The sequence below is a fragment of the Semicossyphus pulcher genome, unplaced genomic scaffold, assembly GCF_022749685.1.
Source record: "Semicossyphus pulcher isolate SPU_LCO1_2020_fin unplaced genomic scaffold, fSemPul1.0.p SCAF_11, whole genome shotgun sequence".
NCBI classification, from domain to species: domain Eukaryota; kingdom Metazoa; phylum Chordata; class Actinopteri; order Labriformes; family Labridae; genus Semicossyphus; species Semicossyphus pulcher.
In genome coordinates this window covers 28449437-28468048 of record NW_027211615.1, presented here as the reverse complement: position 1 = coordinate 28468048, position 18612 = coordinate 28449437, and the positions used below count along the sequence as shown (strand labels likewise).

At 42.8% G+C, this 18612-nt stretch overlaps 2 protein-coding genes across 3 annotated transcripts in view; one reads left to right on the top strand and one right to left on the bottom strand.

Moving 5' to 3' along the window:
• The first annotated feature begins 210 nt into the window (after nucleotides 1-210).
• On the top strand, nucleotides 211-7721 carry ndufaf7 (NADH:ubiquinone oxidoreductase complex assembly factor 7). The gene is made up of 10 exons (XM_069685918.1): nucleotides 211-614; nucleotides 857-1017; nucleotides 1138-1218; nucleotides 1416-1526; nucleotides 1874-2087; nucleotides 2371-2429; nucleotides 2989-3102; nucleotides 3807-3950; nucleotides 5139-5312; nucleotides 6171-7721. The coding sequence occupies exons 1-10, from the start codon at nucleotides 536-538 to the stop codon at nucleotides 6393-6395; spliced, it is 1362 nt and encodes a 453-aa protein (XP_069542019.1). The 5' UTR covers nucleotides 211-535; the 3' UTR covers nucleotides 6396-7721.
• Nucleotides 7479-18612, bottom strand: part of LOC138612563 (serine/threonine-protein kinase D3-like) — a 32322-nt gene continuing 21188 nt past the window's right edge. For both annotated transcript variants that reach the window (XM_069685897.1, XM_069685905.1), the window contains exons 10-18: nucleotides 16581-16857; nucleotides 13353-13405; nucleotides 12083-12155; nucleotides 11730-11836; nucleotides 11479-11640; nucleotides 11145-11243; nucleotides 10798-11065; nucleotides 10252-10337; nucleotides 7479-9635 (exon numbers count right to left, since the gene is read on the bottom strand). In XM_069685897.1, the coding sequence (XP_069541998.1) occupies nucleotides 9462-9635; nucleotides 10252-10337; nucleotides 10798-11065; nucleotides 11145-11243; nucleotides 11479-11640; nucleotides 11730-11836; nucleotides 12083-12155; nucleotides 13353-13405; nucleotides 16581-16857 (1299 nt within the window). In that variant the 3' untranslated portion in view covers nucleotides 7479-9461. The remainder of the gene's footprint in view (nucleotides 9636-10251; nucleotides 10338-10797; nucleotides 11066-11144; nucleotides 11244-11478; nucleotides 11641-11729; nucleotides 11837-12082; nucleotides 12156-13352; nucleotides 13406-16580; nucleotides 16858-18612) is intronic.

Here is an 18612-nt window from a genome sequence, read left to right as displayed (position 1 = left end):
CCCCCCGGAAGACCGTTTGACCGTTATGTGTAAACAAACAATCCAGGCTATGGCCCATAAGTTTCTGTAATTTTTTATTTGACTGATATTTTTGACTGATATTTGTTTACAATTACTTACGAAAAATGGCATTACAAATTTGTCAACCTTGTTTTATTTTGAAAGATTAGCCGGATGTTACATATGACTTGATGTTCCTAATATTGTTAATGTTCGCGTTTCGCTCTTGCACAAGGACTTCTTAGCTGTTAGCCTCTTTAAAGGACAGGCAGAGACATATAAACATATTTTGATTTCATAATGTGTACCCGAAGCTAAGACGTTATTTCCGGCTGTATCTCGGTTTATCTTTGACTGATAATGTACTTTTAGCTAAGTTGGCTAATGCTAGCGGCTAGGCACCATCCTGTCAGACGGGACAGAGAGTTGGTCCATGTGTTTGAAGTTCACGTTATATTTTAGTGACACTTGTCTCGTCAAATAATGCAAATATTAGAAGAGTGTCCAGGTTGTATTTAATTTAAATCACGGCAGAATGAGGGCTTGTTTTGGTGTTAAAACACAGCAGTTAATCAGGAGAGTCTTCATTCATCCCGTCAGTCCATCAGCAGCGGGTAGGTGCACTGATTATCTGATAAATACTTTAGATTTGGAGACGATTTAATTTAAATTAAAGACAAATAACCCACAAAGTTCAGTGCTCGTTATGTCTTAATATTACAGTTATACAGTTGCTTCAAAATGCAATTGCCAATGGATTTTGCATGGAATTAAGGTTTTACTAAACACGTATTGCCTGTTTTACTAAGTTATTGTTGATCTCTATGTACCATATTTAATGCTTTGTGTTTGACAGTGCGATGGCGAGCAGCTCAGACCAGACTCTTCTGCAGCCCTCCAACAGGTGAGGAAAAGCCCCGCCCCTCCATGCTGAGACACCTGACCTCCAAAATAAAAGCCACAGGTCCTATAACAGTGGCAGAATACATGAGAGAGGTCCTCACTAACCCTGTGACGGTAAGTGATACATCTTGTAATATGTCACTACTGCTACCAGCACTACAGAAAACACATCATTACTATCCTTCCAGTTTATATCTCTTTTTTCAAATCAGAGTGATGCGTTTCCTGTTTCAGGGTTATTATGTGAGGAGCAACATGCTGGGACCTGACGGAGATTTCATCACGTCACCTGAAATCAGTCAGATTTTCGGAGAGGTGAGAAAATTCCGCCATATAAGAAAAGAAAAAAACAGACACACAAGGAGATGAATGAAAAGTCACTCTCATAATTGGTTATTATCCCACTGACTGACTAATTGGTTAATAATATAACTGTTTTACATCTCTGACCATTTCCTCCAGCTGTTGGCTGTTTGTTTTAACTGTTTGAACATGTTTCGTGTCTCTTCCAGCTGCTCGGCGTGTGGATCGTCAGCGAGTGGATGGGAGCAGGTCAACCCAAACAGCTGCAGCTGGTGGAGCTGGGACCTGGGAAAGGATCTCTGGCCAGTGACGTCCTCAGAGTACGAACTTTATTTAGTACAGCAGCAGCTTCTTTGTGCTGATCTGTCATCAGACCTAAGAAATCAGGTTTTACAAATGGGAACCTTTTTTTAGAAGTAAAGCAGCGAGACATATCCTGTTAATTGTTGGGGAGCTGTAACTGTGTGAACATGAAAGTAGAATCGACCTTCTCCCCAAACTCTCAGCAAGATGGAGAATAAGTTTATATCCCAAAATGTCAAACTGTTCCTTTAAAGAAAAAAAACATGGTGTTCATCTGTTGCTGTCTGTACTCCTTGTAAGTTGTGATATTACTGTCTGTTTCTTCCCTCAGTGTAAATGTGGTGTGTGTTTTGTTTCTCTCCAGGTGTTCAGTCAGTTACGCTCCGTGCTCGGGGAGGCCTCTGTGTCTCTCCACCTGGTCGAGGTGAGTCCGGCTCTGAGTCGTATTCAGGCCGAGAATCTGACCGGGAACCAAAGCCAGGAGGCGGACGCAGAGGATGAGCTGGTTTACCGCCGCGGGGAAACGGCTGGTGGGCTGCCGGTGTCCTGGTACCGCCGCTTAGACGACGTCCCCAAAGGTACACGAGAAAAACAGATTTGGGTTACAGATGCTGAAAAGTCTGTTTGGTGATGATGCTGTTATTAACTACTTTTCAACTACTTCAATAAAACTAACAGAACTGCTTACATATAATGATTTAGTTTATTTTTAACATTTTAAAATTACTTATTTTACTCACCATGAGCACCAGTGGATGCTGGGGACCCAGAAGCGAATATATTCTTTTTTCAGTCCATCATATAAGGAGGTAAAAATGTAATAACCTGGTTAATCATCATCTTTCCCTCTTCCTCTCGCAGGATTCAGCATCTTTCTCGCACACGAGTTCTTTGACGCTCTGCCGATCCACAAATTTCAGGTAAAAGTCCCCGAATGAAGAATTCTTGTGATTAAGTCGTGTAATTATTAGTTTGTCTGTTGAAAATAGTGTTACTCTCAGCCCCTATATCTCCCAGTTTCCCTGGGTTACAATAACCTGTACTGCGTTCTGGCTCGGTGTCATTACGTCATGCTACCACCAGATGGCGCCAAAGTGAAATATAGTCCTATCACTTATGTAGAAACAATAACTAAAGAGATACGAGACTCAGGCAGGTGATCAAAGGTTTACTGTAAATATCTGAACTATTATATTTTATGAGAACTTGATGAATATAAAAATCACTTTAAAGTCTAAATTTAGGAGGTCAAGTAGCTTATTTTGAGTTTTAAAACCTGCCATATTGAGATTTTTCTTGTTTCTACTTTCTTTAAAACCTTTTGTTGATTAAGAAAAACTCTCCTCTCGTATTCTTCTCACGTATTTCTCTGTGGTGTTATTTGGTGTTGTTGAGACCTGCAGCGCCCTCATACAAAGCCGCCTCTCTTTGATTCATACTCAGCAGCCTGTCTAAGTTTTGTATGTTGGTCTTTGTTAGAGGACGCAGAGAGGCTGGAGGGAGGTGCTGGTGGACATCAACCCGGAGAAGCCGGAGCAGCTGAGGTTTGTCGTGGCGCCGGCTCCGACTCTGGCCTCGTCTACGCTCGTACAGGTAAGACTTCGTGCTCTTACACCTGGTGTTTAATGTGTGTCATAAGACAGGGACCAACTAACACATACCATTAAACTGATTTTAATCGTTTGCGATAGTACAGACAGAACATTATTATTTAAGACCTTGAAAAAAGAAGCATGAAAAGCGAGTAGACCTGCCTATAAACATAAAAACAACCAAGGAGCTGTAACTCGAACACTTAAAAGAGCTGATGGTCACGTTTGACTTTAAAGAATGAAGAAAGTCTGTAATCTTTGAAACGTTGTGGAAATGAGCTCCTCAGACACACGCAGAGGTTTGTTTTACAGCCTCCATCTGGTTTTTACTGCCCACATTTAAACCAGGCAGCTCCACCATCACAGACTGTTTGATTTGGCCTCTCTGGCTCAGAGCAGACACTTTGAACTTCCTGCCAGAGGCCTGACATCATCATCGTCTTCATCACTGTCCTTCTGTTTGGATAAAAAGCTGCTCTTAGATCCGGTTTGAGGGCCGGAGCTCAGAGTTCAGCCTCCGTGACTTTAAACCAGACTCAACTTTAGAAGCAGAAGGACTCATTTCTACATCCTGCAAATGATCAACGTTTCATCCTCTGAACATTCAGTCAGTCCGGTTTTACTGACCAGGCTGTATACTGAAATAAGCCTCTAACTAATGATCATTTTCTTTATTGATAATAGTGTAATGTTTGTGTGTGTCAGTTAGGTGAGAGGCATAATCACGTGGAGGTGTGTGCAGAGGGCGGAGTCATCGTCCAGCAGCTGGCCCGGCGGATCGCAGAGGACGGCGGTGCAGCGCTGATTGCCGACTACGGACACGATGGAACCAAGACGGACACGTTCAGAGTGAGAATGAGTCCTTACACTCAGAGGCCACTTTATTAGTTACACCTGCTCAATATACAGTCAGCTCAGTAAGCACAGTGAGTGTTCTTTCAGTGCAGAATGTCAGCTCTACCTTTTGGGCACTGAGAGCAAAGTTGGGTGAATTGTGCAGGAAAAACAACCAAGACTGAATATTTTAGGGGAGATAAATACGAGATAAATATTTGTATGTAACTTTTGTCGCCTTTAAAGGATGCACGACAAAAACAGACTCCTGCGATTCCTGCATTTTTATTCAATTTGAAGACTCAAATTAAAGCTGAAAATCTGCACTTGTGATGCATTTTAAATCCTCTGTGGCGATGAGCCGAACTTTCCTTCAGGATGAATTAAGTTCTGTCTTATCTCAACTTAAATGACAAATAGTTTCAGTGTCCTGACACTTATTATCACCCTATCATTCACGTTGTAGTCAGAGGTAAGAGTGTGCTGGACTTCATCAGATTATTTATAGAAATTATGTAAAATATTATCATAGCATCAAAAAAGCTTTAAAGTTGTGTAAGACTGCAGCAGACTGTCCTGAGGGCCACTGAATGAACATCTGAATATATTCAGTTTATGTATTTCAGAAACTGTTTCATGGCATGTTTGACGTTTTGAATTGAATTTAAATTCCTAACAGCTCCCTCAGCTCGTGTTCTCGGGGCTCTTAGTGAGGAGCACTTTGAGATCCTCTCTTTCAGGTTTATTTGGAGACTTGGTACATTCTGTCCGCTCGTCTCTTCAGTCGTAGTTGAAGGAAACAGATGTAGGAAGCAGTGAAGCCCATCTGCTGCAGACGGAGAGGAAACCAGGGTCGCTGCTCCTCTTCCCCCCCCCTCCTCCTCCTCCTCCTCCTCCTGCCTCTGACTTTTATTTTCCCCGTTTATTTCCGACCTAATCTTTTATTAATTTATAATGTTCTCAAACCTCTCTGAAGAGATGCTTTTCTTTCACTTAAATTCTTACAAAGTGAGCGAGATTATCTTGTAAATTTGGATTCACTGCAGAATTCTTTCTAAACTATGTGAAACCATCATGGCCATTAAACTTGTTGCAGGTATTCGAGCTTTATTGGAATAACAGGACTCATTTCTGCTGCGAGTGTTTCTTTGAAGTGAACAGCCTCCAAAATAATGAAAGCCTCGACCTCTTTTCATGCCACAGGGTTTTAAAGGTCACCAGCTCCACGACGTCCTCTCCTCCCCAGGCTCGGCCGACCTCACAGCTGATGTGGACTTCAGCTACCTGCGGAGGATGGCCGGAGGGGGCGTGGCCTGTCTGGGACCCGTCACTCAGAGGGTGTTCCTGAAAAATATGGGCATCGACTCCCGGATGCAGGTGAGTGTGACGGCCTTCTGTTTTCATATGTGAGAATGATCAATCACTCAATAACTGTTATTATACATTATTTTATTGCTTTGTTAGTAATTAAAGAATTCCAAGCTGGATATGTACAAAGAGAGACATTTTCCATCCTTCCATTTTCCTCCCCTTATCCGGAGCTGCGTCTTGATGGCAGCAGGCTAAGCTAGTTAGCCCAGACGTCCCTCTTCCTAGCAACATTTTCCAGCTCCTCCTAGGGAATCCCGAGGTGGGATATAGAATCCCTCCGGCGAGCTCTGGGTCTATCCCGGGGTCTCCTCTTATTTAGGCGTGCCTGGAAAACCTCCACAGGGAGGCGCCCAGGAGGCGTCCTAATCAGAAGCTCGAACCACCTCAACTGGCTCCTTTCGTTGCTAAGGAGTAGCGGCTCTTCTCCGAGCTCCCTCCAGACGTCACAGCTCTTTACCCTCTCTCTCAGGCTGAGCACAGACACCCTGCAGAGGAGACTCATTTAGGCTGCTTGTATCTCATTCTTTCGCTCCCCAAAGCTCATGAGCACAGGTGAGGGTTGGAACGTAGATCAAAAGCTTTTCCTTCAGGTCAGCTCCTTCTTCACCACGACGGTCCGGTACAGTGCGTTACTGCAGAGGCTGCACCAACACGTCTGTCAATGTCACGATCCACTTTACAGATGTAAAACTAACTTGTCACTGCTCAAAAGTGGAACATGTTTTGGCCCTCCTTGTTATTCATTAGATCATGTATACGTGGTGAAACAGAAATCTCTCTTACAGACTAACAGACACATTTAGCCATTTGAAAGAGAAACAAACATTCAGCTTGATGGTTAACCTCCCCTGTTGCTCTCTGCAGGTTCTTCTGAGGAACTGCAGCGACCCGTCCACCAGGAAGCAGCTGATCGGCAGCTACGACATGCTCACCAACCCGGCCAAGATGGGCGAGCGCTTCCACTTCTTCAGCCTGCTGCACCACAGCCGGCTGGCCAAACCCACGATACCAAAGGGGCTGAAGCTGGAGAAGAAGCCGAGCCCGGCGCCGCTGCCTGTGGCCGGATTCACCGAGCTCAGCTTCTCCTGAGGCTCACATCAACGGGTCAGAAAAACCTGGAAACAATCAGAGAGGTTCTGGAGCTCTGAAAGACATTTGGATCATTTCTCTTACATTTCAAATACTGTGATGTAGAGGACGATCATGTGATGTGTCTGAGTGTTTACGCTAAAAGATGACAGAGCGCTCGTCTCTTATTTATAGGAAAGGAAGGAAAAAGCAACTTGTTGTCTTAAAGTCGACTGCTACGGTGTTTGGATGTAAAAATTGCAAGAAAATAAAACTTGCTTTGGTTGAACTGAGGAGATTTAAACACTGACCTAAGAAAGCAGAGGGACAGTCTGTATCGTCCAAATCCAAACAATCTTTTGAATTAGAAAGTTTTAAAGCCATTATTCCTACGCTGTGTTCGAACACTTGATACAAACTGACCGGAGAAAAGTGTGACACCACTTGAGGTCAAAGGTCACTGGGCAGCAGCAGGAGGATCCTTTTCCTCCCCGTTCCTCCGTCTCTCAGCCGACCGCCTCCGTCCACATCTTGAAGCAGTTAGCTGAGCTCACAGTCGTTCAGCCGCCGCCGCTCCTCCGGTAGCAATTTAAAGATTCAGTTACACATGTCGGGGGGGGGGTCGCTGCTGCCAAAACAAGCAGCCGTCCTCCAGAGGAGCGGCGGAGCGAGGTGATCGTGTTCAGGATCGGTTAATTAAATGATCGTTTCCAAACATCCTGCAGCAGATCGTTATCGGCTCGTCCTCGTTCAGGAGGGGCTGCTCTTCATTCAGAGCTCGTTTAACGAGTCTGACTCCAACATTTGGGAGAAATTAGAGGATTTCATTAAACACCGACTGAACAAGGATTCAAAATCGGAAGTGTTTGATTTTACTATTTAAGATTTGAGTTTGGGATAAGACATTTTCCTGCTCAGTGTTTTCTCTTATTGGCTCATCCTAGGGCTCCAACATGATCGTTATATCATCTTTGAATCATTTGACTCGTCATCGTTTCATCAGTAACCTAAAAGATTTCAGACTTAAAAGCTCGTCCAGCCAAAGATCAGAGCCTTTTTCCTCTGCAGGAACTTCAACGTAGAAAACTTTAACATCCTGATATAAAGTATTTTTATACATGACTTTTAAAAAGAGGTTTTAAAGGAGAGAAACACACAGAAGTGATTCTCAACATCGTGTTCTGTGCTGGAGACAGTTTGCGTTATATGAAGCTGATTTTCAGGAAGCAGCTGTTTGAAATGTTCTGTGACGGAGGCTTTTCGTTTCCTCCTTCTGTTACATCCATACATTCCTAATAATCATAAAAGTACCAGTTGAATAAAATCAGATTTTCCCAAAGTAAACCATTCAGCTTTAATATGTTCCTTCAGTAAGCTCGTCCACATGACAACATTTCTTGCAAAAATATAAAAGGTGTGAAAGTTCTCAGGTTGGAGTCGGATCAGGATAAACAGCAGTCTGTTCATCGTCTCAGGCAGGTTTTCACAGAAAGACAAAGAAACACTTTTAGCAGCTCGAGTCTCAGTTTGTCTTTGTGCAAAGTTTCAAAGAGAATCACTGAAAAGAACTCGATTTGTTTCTCTGCAAAAGTGTTGTTCACATCAACCCGGTGTCTTTAAAGTCTTTAAATCATCCTGAGCGTGTGAAACTAAATCACTTTCATTCAGTCATTTGCTTTTTAGAGGATTAGAAGAACAGTTCTGGGTTGGGCTCCCAACAGGTAAAGTTTAAAATGACATGTTATATACTGGGCCGGTTTAGCTCAGCGGTTAAATCGTGTGTCCCATTCACGGGGGCCTGACTCCCACCCTCAGCCCTCAGCCGCTTGCTATCCCCACTCTCTCTGACACTACCCACCGTCCTCTCTCGAACAAAGGCATTAAAAGGCCAAACACATTTAAAATGATTTACTATATATAAGATTTAAGATCAATTAGGAAAACAATGAGGCTAACTCTGCTTCCTCCAGTTAATATTTTTGCAACATAATCACGTTCTGACATTCAGCATGTTGGGATGCAAATATTAGCATCATAATGCTACCATTTCCTGAATTGCTAATGCAAAATTAGCGTGTACAAAGTTAGCATGACAGATTAACTCGAACAGCCAGAACTATAAGGATACCAGAAGAATCCTTCATAACATTTAGCATGTCACTGTTAGCATGTGATAATGCTAATGTTTCCTCTATAATAGATGTGTTGAGTTAGCATGATCCACCAGCTATGGGACTATACAAATGTTAAAATGTAACAGTTCAATGCAGGATAATAATCTGTTGTGTAGCATTAGCATTTAGCTCAAAATAAAAACAAGCCTGTCGGGCTCGAGTCTCCTATGTCCTAAAAAGGCCACCGTACAGAGCATTTTGGTAACTGGTAATTTGACCTTTCCTCCTCCAAACCATCTCAGCTCAAACTAAACGATAATTCTGATCCACTCTTCATCCTTCTAATAATGATTTCTTGTTGTATGATGAGCAGCAGTTCTAAATTTCTTCTAAAGAAATTCACATTTGCAGATAAACAAACCAAAAGTTAATATCAGTGAGGTCCCTCCTTTAAGTAGTTTCCCAATAGTACAAAGACATCCCAACAAGGACCAATGACAGACATTACAGCCAGCACGTATTCAACATGTTTGCTTCTGAAGAATATCTCCTCTAAAGCTTCATGAGACAAACAAAAGTAACGACGACGTCAGAAAAAGATTCTGTTTAAGGTGAAAAAGTATTTAAAGGCTGTGGATTTGTTTAAGCTGCATTCTGGGTAAATATCCCAGAAGTCGTCCCTCCAGCTCTGAGCTCTCAGGGTCTGTTTGTTTTTGGCTTGTATAAAAAATGCAGTAAAGCAGGAAAAAGGTAAGAAGTGTTCAAATAAAAAAGAGCTGGACCTGAATATTTGCTGCAGTGAGCATGTCACAGTGTCCTCACACAGCTGCCTGACCGCCGCGTCCACGCACACACATCCCCGGGCCTGCTTGGAGAAAAACCTGCTGTCTCCATTGACTCCAGAGTGTCCGCTACACCCGCCGAGGGACGCATCAGATCTGCTTCCTGCTTTCTCGTAGGAAACGTTTGCCCTCTAGGGGTCCTCCTCCATGTCGTCCAGGTTGGGCGACATGATGAAGTGTTTGGGGCAGTGCAGGCCTCTCTCGTCGGCGTACTCCTCCCAGCGGGCGTCGTCGCTCTCGTGGGTGATGTAGCGCTCGCCTCGCCGCGTCTCGAACTCCCTGAGGTCCATCCAGGTCTGGTAGTCCTGCAGAAAGGACGAGAGCGACAGTAAACACAAGTGGAAGCAGAATTTATTCCCGGTCCGACCTCGTCTGAATTAGACTTCACCTGGAGAAAGTTGATTTATTGGCTGTATATAAATGTTAAACCATCACTGCTTGTCTTTGTAATCTGAATAACTCCAATTAAACTCAGACTAAAACACAAAGTAGCCTTTAGATTCCAGATAAGTCCCATTCAACACAGTATATTTGACATTTTGTGACATTCAAACTCATTCACGCTGTAAGACAAAGAACACGAACATTATAAAAATCAAATACTACACGTGACTAAGTCATGCATCGAACATGAGGTGTATGTCAGACTCCCTGCATGTATATGAAGTCTTAAGGTGACAAGGTCAGTGCAGAGCATGTAAACTGTTGTCAAATTACTGCACAGGTGTAACCTGAGTTCTCTGAGTAACCAGGATACTTGTGGTCTGATTGTACAGTGACTCTCACATACAGCTCAGGTGATCTCTGGATGATGTTGTCATGAGATCTTTGACTCTTATTAAAGCTGTGTGAATGTCATCCACCCTCAGACACCTCTCTTGTCAGCTGCAGTGTTTCCAGAGTAAAGAGCAGTTTGTTTACCTGCAGCCAGGGGTGGCTCAGCGACTTGTCCACGCTGTAGCGCTTCCTCATCTTCACCTGCAGCAGGTTATTAATGAGGTCTGTGGCTGTGAGGAAGAGCAAACACTCTGTTAAAATCCTCCCTGGGCATCTGCTTTGGAGTCAATAGTTTATCATTTCAAACCAGGAAAAAACGGTTATTATAAAAAAGTTAAGTCAGATTTTCTTTAGTCTTTCACATTTCATCACGACAGGTATTTATTCATCAACAATCATGTCGCAGCTGTATCTCCAAAGGGACGGTGAAAAGGGAAACATCTTATAAATATTAAAAAAGGATGAAATGGTATATACAGTAGGCAGCTTATATCTCTTTCAGGCTTTACCTCGAAATGCTATGGAATCATTTTGTCTATAAAATGTTAGAAAAATTCATTCTTTTGCATTTAAGCCTCATGTTTCAAACTTTTTCTGAACTTTCAGCTCTGGTGCTAAAGTCTCTTTCTGCACCAGAATGTGTACTTTAGTCACTGATAATTTACCACATAAACCCAGAACGTCCCTTACCCGGCTCTGAGATCTCCTTCCAGGGGTTCGGTGGGTACATGAAGGCAGCGTTCTGGATCTGGTCGTTGATGTCCTCGTCCTCGTTGAAGGGGAACGTCCCGCTCAGGCTGACGTAGATGATGACACCGACTGACCACATGTCCAGAGATCTGTTGTAGCCTTTGCTGCGAAGAACCTCGGGCGCCAGATAGGCCGGCGTGCCGACGACGGAGCGACGGAACGACTTCTCGCCGATGATACGGGCAAAGCCGAAGTCGCAGAGCTTCACCTGGGAGACAGGGGAGGTGGATGTCAGAGGTGGGATTGTGCTGCAAACATTTAAATGGTTCAAGGTGAGTTCTTCTAACCTGAGGGAAGGGTTCTGCAGAGGCCAGGAGGACGTTCTCCGGCTTCAGATCACAGTGGACGATGTTCTTGAAGTGGAGGTGTCTGAGGGCCACCAGGATCTATGGATACATCAAGTACATGTTTATTTAATACTCTATGAATAGCTGGTGAGAGCTGAACAGCTCTTTGAATGGCAGGTAGTATACAGTGGATTTGTCAGTTTGCTGGAATAGCTGGGGGAACTTCACTGAGTCGGGTGATGAATCTCTGAGGTTTAAAGCTTCATCCTCTTCAGAGAGGAGGCACTAATAACGAGTGGCCTCCATCATTCAGATTCTCCTGGTCGTCTCTCACCTGTGTGACCAGGAACTTTGTGAGCCGTTCAGGCAGTCGGCTCTTCTCGCTGGATAAAATCATCTCCAACATGTCCCCGTGAAGCTTCTCCATGACGACGAACACCTGCTCGGGCGTCTCGAACATGCACTCCAGGTTAACGATCCCCGGGTGGTGCAGGTTCTGTCGGACACAGGAGGGGGAATATTAAAAGCTAACACCGGTTAACACCAGATGCTGCTGTATGAAGCTGCTAAGTGTCTGTGTCGTACCTGCAGAATGGCGACCTCGTTCCTCAGCTGGCTCTCCTGCTTGGTGGGAAACCTCATTTTGTCAATGATTTTGATCGCCACGTCACTGCCGGACTTCCTGTGTTTACCTGCAGAAGACAGAAGAAATGTCACCCCCTACTCTCACTGTTTATACTCCGTAAGTTAGCTATTTTAGAGCCAACAAAGTGGAATCAACAGGGATCATAAAAAACACAATGATGATCCACAAAACATTTTTCACTACTCTTTGGCACATTTGGTAACAAGACTGACTCAGACTTCCTGTTTTCATTGGGTTTGATCCACAACTGCTGCCAGCAAAGTTGTGTTACATTTTCTGCCATGTGTCTCACCTCCGTAGACGATCCCAAACTGTCCAGAGCCGAGGACCTCGTCAGCAAAGATCTGATATACTGAACTGATATCCTGGACAACAGAGAGACCAGCCAGGTTTCAGATATCACCGAATATAACAGATAGAAACATGAATAAATACAAGGTAATCAAATGTTTTGCTTTGACACTAGAATATGAAGATTATGTTTTGTGTATCGACACTAACCAGTGAGTTTGGAGGTGCAGAAGTTTGTCTGCCACACTCGCAGGTGTCCAGATCGAAACATTGCAACAAGTATTCAAAAGATTCACTTAGATATTTGTTGGGAGATAAATTGTGTTAAAAAAAGAATCTAATTTTATATTTTAAAGATTATTTCTGCAGCCTTTGCCTTTATTGGATAGGACAGCTGAAGTGAGACAGGAAGTGTGGGAGGTAGAGACTGGGGGATGACATGCACCAAATGATGGGCAGACCAGGAGTCGAACCTGCAGCCTCTATCCATGGGGCACCTCCCTAAAACGCCTGCGCTCCCTAAATGACTTTAAATGATCCTTTAATGTTTGTTGTGGCTCCAGTGAAAAGTAAAAACACCTTACATCATAAACTGATACGTCTCAAACTTAGGCTTAATTCCAATTAAGCTTAGCTGCACTTTGCTGACACAGATAAAAGACATGCTACTGTACACATGCTGATAATCTTAACACACAGTGTAGCTTTGAACATGTTAACAGGGTAATTGTGTTATGCTAAACACCACTAATACTTTGTTTGCTAAACATGCTAACTGTGGTTATGTTAGCATGCTATGTGAACATGCACATGTAAAAATGCGTTCAGCAAAGATTGAGGAAATAGAATAGAGCTTAAGTACAATCAGGACATTTTACTTAAATAATTGAAACAAGTATGTAATTACTTAATGCATAAAAATACAAGCTTTCACAACCTGGAAGGAACTGAACACTCTGAGTGGTATTATTATTAATAGTAATATTATTATTACTTTTGACTGTTTTAGTATATTTGGTATTTTTAGTTCAATTTTACTGACAAAAAATATTGAATACGTATTTTTACTTGAAACAAACTATTTTTACAGTTTGTTATTGTTACTGAACTGGGTGAGGTTTGTTGCTCTCGGACTCCATAAGCATGTGGCTATCTTTCTAAACCATTTCAAACATGTTGGGGTTTGTGGGTTTGGTTTAATCATATGAACATTTGTCATAACCTCAGTGATTAACTCTAACGAGGAGAAGATAAAAGGAACGATGACTTACCACATTCTCTTGTATCTGGGAGTTGGACACTGATATGCTGATAGAAAGTTCCTCTGAGGAGACAAAACATACAGTACGTAAACGTGGGAGCTGAAGGTTCTGTAACACATAAACACATGTATTAACCCCGTCACTTACAGTTCGGACGTGGAGACTTTTATTTTTCTAACCTTCAAATCATTAAAGTCTCATTTCCTACGTTTCCTCGTTAACGAGAGATGAAGGAGGAGATTTCCAGCTGAGATCAAACCAACAGATGTGTTTGTTCAACGTGTGATGAAAGAACAGCGAGGATGTTTCCAGCTCAAAATCATTTTCCAGATTTCACAAAAATAAAAGCCTCTACTTCCTGTCTCCCTCTCCCACAAAGTGTCACAAAGTGTTGCGTGTTCTGTTCATTCTGCCTGAAATAAAAAAGCCGAGGGCACGTTCTGCGCGGAGGGGACCCGCTACTGCCAGTGACTTTCCACTGAGGAGCGAATTGATTTCGGATCGCCGGCAGAGGTGTGATCGGGTCATCCCTCTGCAATCAATACAGACAGTCTGTGGTAGGCCTGCAGCCTGCTGATTTTCAGGTCAACAGCTGGGTCATCATTCAGGGAGTTCATGAAAATATATCGACATGTAAACTGTGGAAGTCTAGATCAACTGTTCTTTCTTAAACAGCAGGGCCATCACTGACCTCCATTTAAAAGGCTTTTTTTTTTAAACAGGAAATTGTTTCCCATTTTATATGAGATCATTTAAAAGTCAAAAATCTATAATCTATAATTTGCCCTTTGTATTATCTTTGCAGGTGATGTTGCACTTCCTTCAATAATTTCAAATTAAAAGCCTCCAGTGCTTCAAGGAGCTGTGTCTGTTCCCATCCGTACAAGGAAGTGATGAGTTGGGGAATTTTTTAAGAGTTACACAGGAAAAAACTATCAATGACACGTCTGTGCTTTAAGTATGGAGGTTTAGTTGGGCTGTGCTTAGCCTAGCTTAGCATAAAGACTGGAAGCAAGGGGAAACGGCTAGCCTGGCTTTACCCAAAGTCCAAAAATCAACCAACCAGCTTATCTTAACTCACTTATTTACATGTTTTTGAATGCTGTCTTCAGATAATACATGCTAATTAGCTAGCTTTAGCAATGCTGGTAGATGTATTTCTTTACTTTGGACAAAGCCAGGCTGTTTGTCCCTGGTTCCAGTCTATTCTTAGCTAGGCTAATCTTTGCTGGACCCAAGACTCCAGACTATTAGAGAAAAAGGCTAAGAGTTAGGCAGATAGAATTAATTCTTAACATATTCACAAAGATTTTAATTAAATTAAGAGGAACTTAACATCACAAAGACATTAAGGAACAGCTGAAGCGACATTATATTGTTCTGCCTTGCTTTCCAAATAAGGACATATTCATGTCTCCATAACTGATTGTGTTCCGAGGCCATTTTTGTAAAGTCAACATTCAATTAGCACTCTAAGAGGAAAAGGGTTTAAAATGATACTAAAAATAATAAACAAAGTATCTAAATCATCTAAATAATAATAAACATCATTCGTGATTCTGGATTATTTCACTATTTTTAAGGATTATTTAACAATTTAAAGGCAACAAGTTTTGTTGATTGAAGCTGAAGTGTATCAGTGCTTCAGAACATGCTGACTGTGGACGCAGCTCAGTGTGTGCGTGACTGTTTATCACTCTGTGATCTTTATTCATTTTAGTTTATGTAACTTTATTGACACAACTGTATCTGAATTAAAGCTTCACTGAGTTTGATGATGTAATTAAATGTGTGTGATGTTTGTTATGTTCAGTAATCTTTTTAGTTTTATTTACTCCTGCTGTTTATTTAAGTGTCTTGTTGCTCTAAACACACAGAAACAGAAACACAAATGTTACATCATCCGTCCATTAACTTATTGATCTGTTGCTGTAATTTCATTACAAAACAAAACATCTATTTATGGAGAGATTGAAGCTTGATGTTAATTACTCATCAGGTGGAAAACACAGCTGAGTGCATCCTCTGAAGTTGTTTTATAACAATGATAATCTTCTATAATTGTTCATGGTGATTTTGTTTAATGGTCCGTTCAGGCATTAAGCACCGGAGATTTCATTTTAGGATGAAACTTAAAACTATTACTCTCAGACAAAAGGACACTTTAACCTGACATGAATCAGAGCGGAAAATCCCCTGAAATCCCTTCAATCATGTTAAAATGTCAGCAGGCAGTCGGCGTGTGTGTGTGTGTGCGCGCGTGCGTGTGTGTGTGTGTGTGTGTGTGTGTGTGTGTGTGTGTGTGTGTGTGTGTGTGTGTGTGTGTGCGTGCGTGTGTGTGCGTGTGTGTGTGTGTGTGTGTGCGTGTGTGTGTGTGTGTGTGTGTGGGGAGGTGGGGTTGTATAACGATCCCGTGAAACAATATTTGGAAGCTCTTCACAGAAAAACCAACACATCCATTAAGACATGAAAAGATCTCAGAGTCTGATCTGATTCGAGAGACGACTCAATCACTGTGTCAGGGGATGAAGACGTGCGGTGAAATAAACGGGGTTACTGGGGGTTAAATTCCTCGAAAAGCTCAATGAGCAGGGTTTTATAATTATCATTAAACTATACCTCAGGGACGTCTGGAGGGAATAGTTTATAATTTTGTACAAAATTCCAGTTGGACTCAAGTATGAACTGATTCGATTTCGGGGGTCAAAAAGTCAATGTTACCTCACGTCTGTCCCATTTTTGGAGAATACGAAAATATCATTATTCTTTTTTTTTATTATTTCATTTGTCATCCTGAGGGACCTGTTTGTTTTGTTGTCGTACGGGCCGTAAGGGTCTACCGACAATGACATGCTCTGCCTCCCTGTAAATGACTGTAGTGGGAGCCCTCATGTCCTCTGCAGCCTTGAAAACTCGTGGAGTCCCTCAGGGATCGATTTTGGGACCCTCTCATTTTATTAATGTGTCCTTCAGAACACATCACAGGATTTTTCCTTGTAAAAGAATAATTCTAATAATATTCTTAATTTCTCTCAGTGTCAACAAAGGCCATGCTAACAACAACATAGTCGTCCTGCCATAAATATTAAGGATGTCCGATCCTGAACCGAGTCTGCCAATACTACTCCTGCACATTGCACACTTGAAGTACACTTAAATATCCCCAATTAAAATATAGCTAAGGCTTCAACAGAACATGAAGCTGGTCTAAAGTGGCTCTTTCAGGCGTTTACTCACTGCGGTCCTTCCCCTGGCCGGGGCCGGTGCCGACGCTGGCCTTTGGCGTGACAGGCATCATCGCCTGTCGGATGGCCTTCTCCCAGCTCTGGCCAACGTCCCGCCCCACGCCAGACGCCGCCAGCACAGGGTTGTAGTGCAGGCCGCCGTTGTTTTCCCCGACATAGTACACCATGTTTGCTGTGATCACCTCGAAGCAGTGAGGGTTGCTGCCTTGGGGCAAGTTTCCGAAGTCCTGTGGCGGCTCCACCTGGAGGATCTCGGACAGGGGGATCTCCTGTGAAAATAAAGAGAAAGAAACAAAAAAATAAGATAGTAGTCCTTCTTATAGTTCAAATACAAGCATTCTTTTCTTGGACACACTTCGACTTTCAGCTCATAAACCAAAATCTCTTCGCTGAAACTCTGCCTTCAAATTCTGGTAAGTTTGATGTATTTTCAGCCAATAAGAAGCATCCACCAGGTCCTGAAATGATCCAAAGGACTCAGGTTCAGCTCCCCTCCATCCTAACACCTCTCCTCTCTTAACTGAACTGTGAGACACTCTTTTCATTTCAGTATTTCAAACTTCCCTTCCTTCCTTTCCCCTCCTCCACCCCTCTGAAACCCACAAACTCTGCCAGATCAAACATATAAATGAGAGCAATGGGCCCCGTGGTGTCTTGATGCCCCTCAGTGTCATCTGAACGTTTTGTGTTTTGCCAAGTTCGCCCCCCGCCCCTCTTCACCCTCAACCACAAACTCCGATCAGCATCTCTTCATCCTGCCGCTCTGATTAAAAGGCAGGACGTGCCTCGGCCGCTTTGGGCACGAGGCAGCGTGGCCACGAGCCAGAGAGACGGCAGGGAAGCGACCCGACGTCCCAGAAACCACCACAAACCCCCCCACCGCCACCTCAATCACCCGGCTCTCGCTTTCTCTTCAAAGGAAGGTCTCTGCAGCGCTTTGTGGTAAAGGTCAGCAGGTCGCTGGCTGACACGAGATGAAAGGAGGTGGAGTATGAAAGAGGAAAATCATTGAGAATGAAAAGAGCTGCAGCTGTACCGACCTCGACTCACACTGAATTTTCCAAGAAATCAAAGTTTCCTTCGTGGAAATTCAAAATTGGAAAGTAAAGTTGATTTTCATGCTTCGGGTAAGTAATGCAACTGTATGTTTCTATTGCAGAGAATTACAAGGTAAGTTGAATTAAAAGAATATAAAGTTGAAGTTATTCTCCGGTTTCAGCTTCTTATATTGAGGATTTGCTGTTTCGTGCTTTCTTCCTGGTCCATAACAGCTAACACTGTATCGATCCAGTCCAGTTCTGGTTCACTGTCAAATATTACATAAAGAAGAGATGATCTGATGGACTTTTCATGATGATTTTATTGCTCATTACGCCTTTAAATCGGCCGAGCTCAGACAGTAAAGCTGGGCCTGTGGATAGAGTTCATGCTCAGGCTGCATTTGTTTGTATTTAGGATTCTATGGATATGGCTGACGTAGCGGTGTTCCCGGGTTACTAGTCAGAATAAAAGGCCGCTCTTAAATGTGCCAATACTTTCAGTGTGGACACATACTGCAGATCGTAACAACCGAAGCCAAACAAAAGCGTCTATTACAGCCAAAGCTCAGTCTTGGTATGGCTCCAGTAAAAATCTAATCTACTGTCTTAGTTAACCTTGACAACAACTGGTTATAACTGGTATATGTAATCACAGTGACGCTTGCTAAGCGATAACTTGATCCACTCGTCAGTGAAAAAACATCCCACTTTGAACTTCCGGGGAATCTGTAGATTTATATCTTTGCATCAGGCGTCCGATAGTAACTCAAATAACCTCACCAAGCGTTAACATATGTAGTTTAACTTTTCATTCAAGTATTTTTCCCTTTAAATTCCCCTTATAGACCGTTAACACTCACTGCAAACACACAGCAAATAATGTGGTTTTAATAATATAGCGGAGTGTGTTATTGTCTCATGAATATTACTGTTACTGTAAACCCGACTCCCTCCGGTCTTCACTTCACGCCGCTGCTTTGTTTG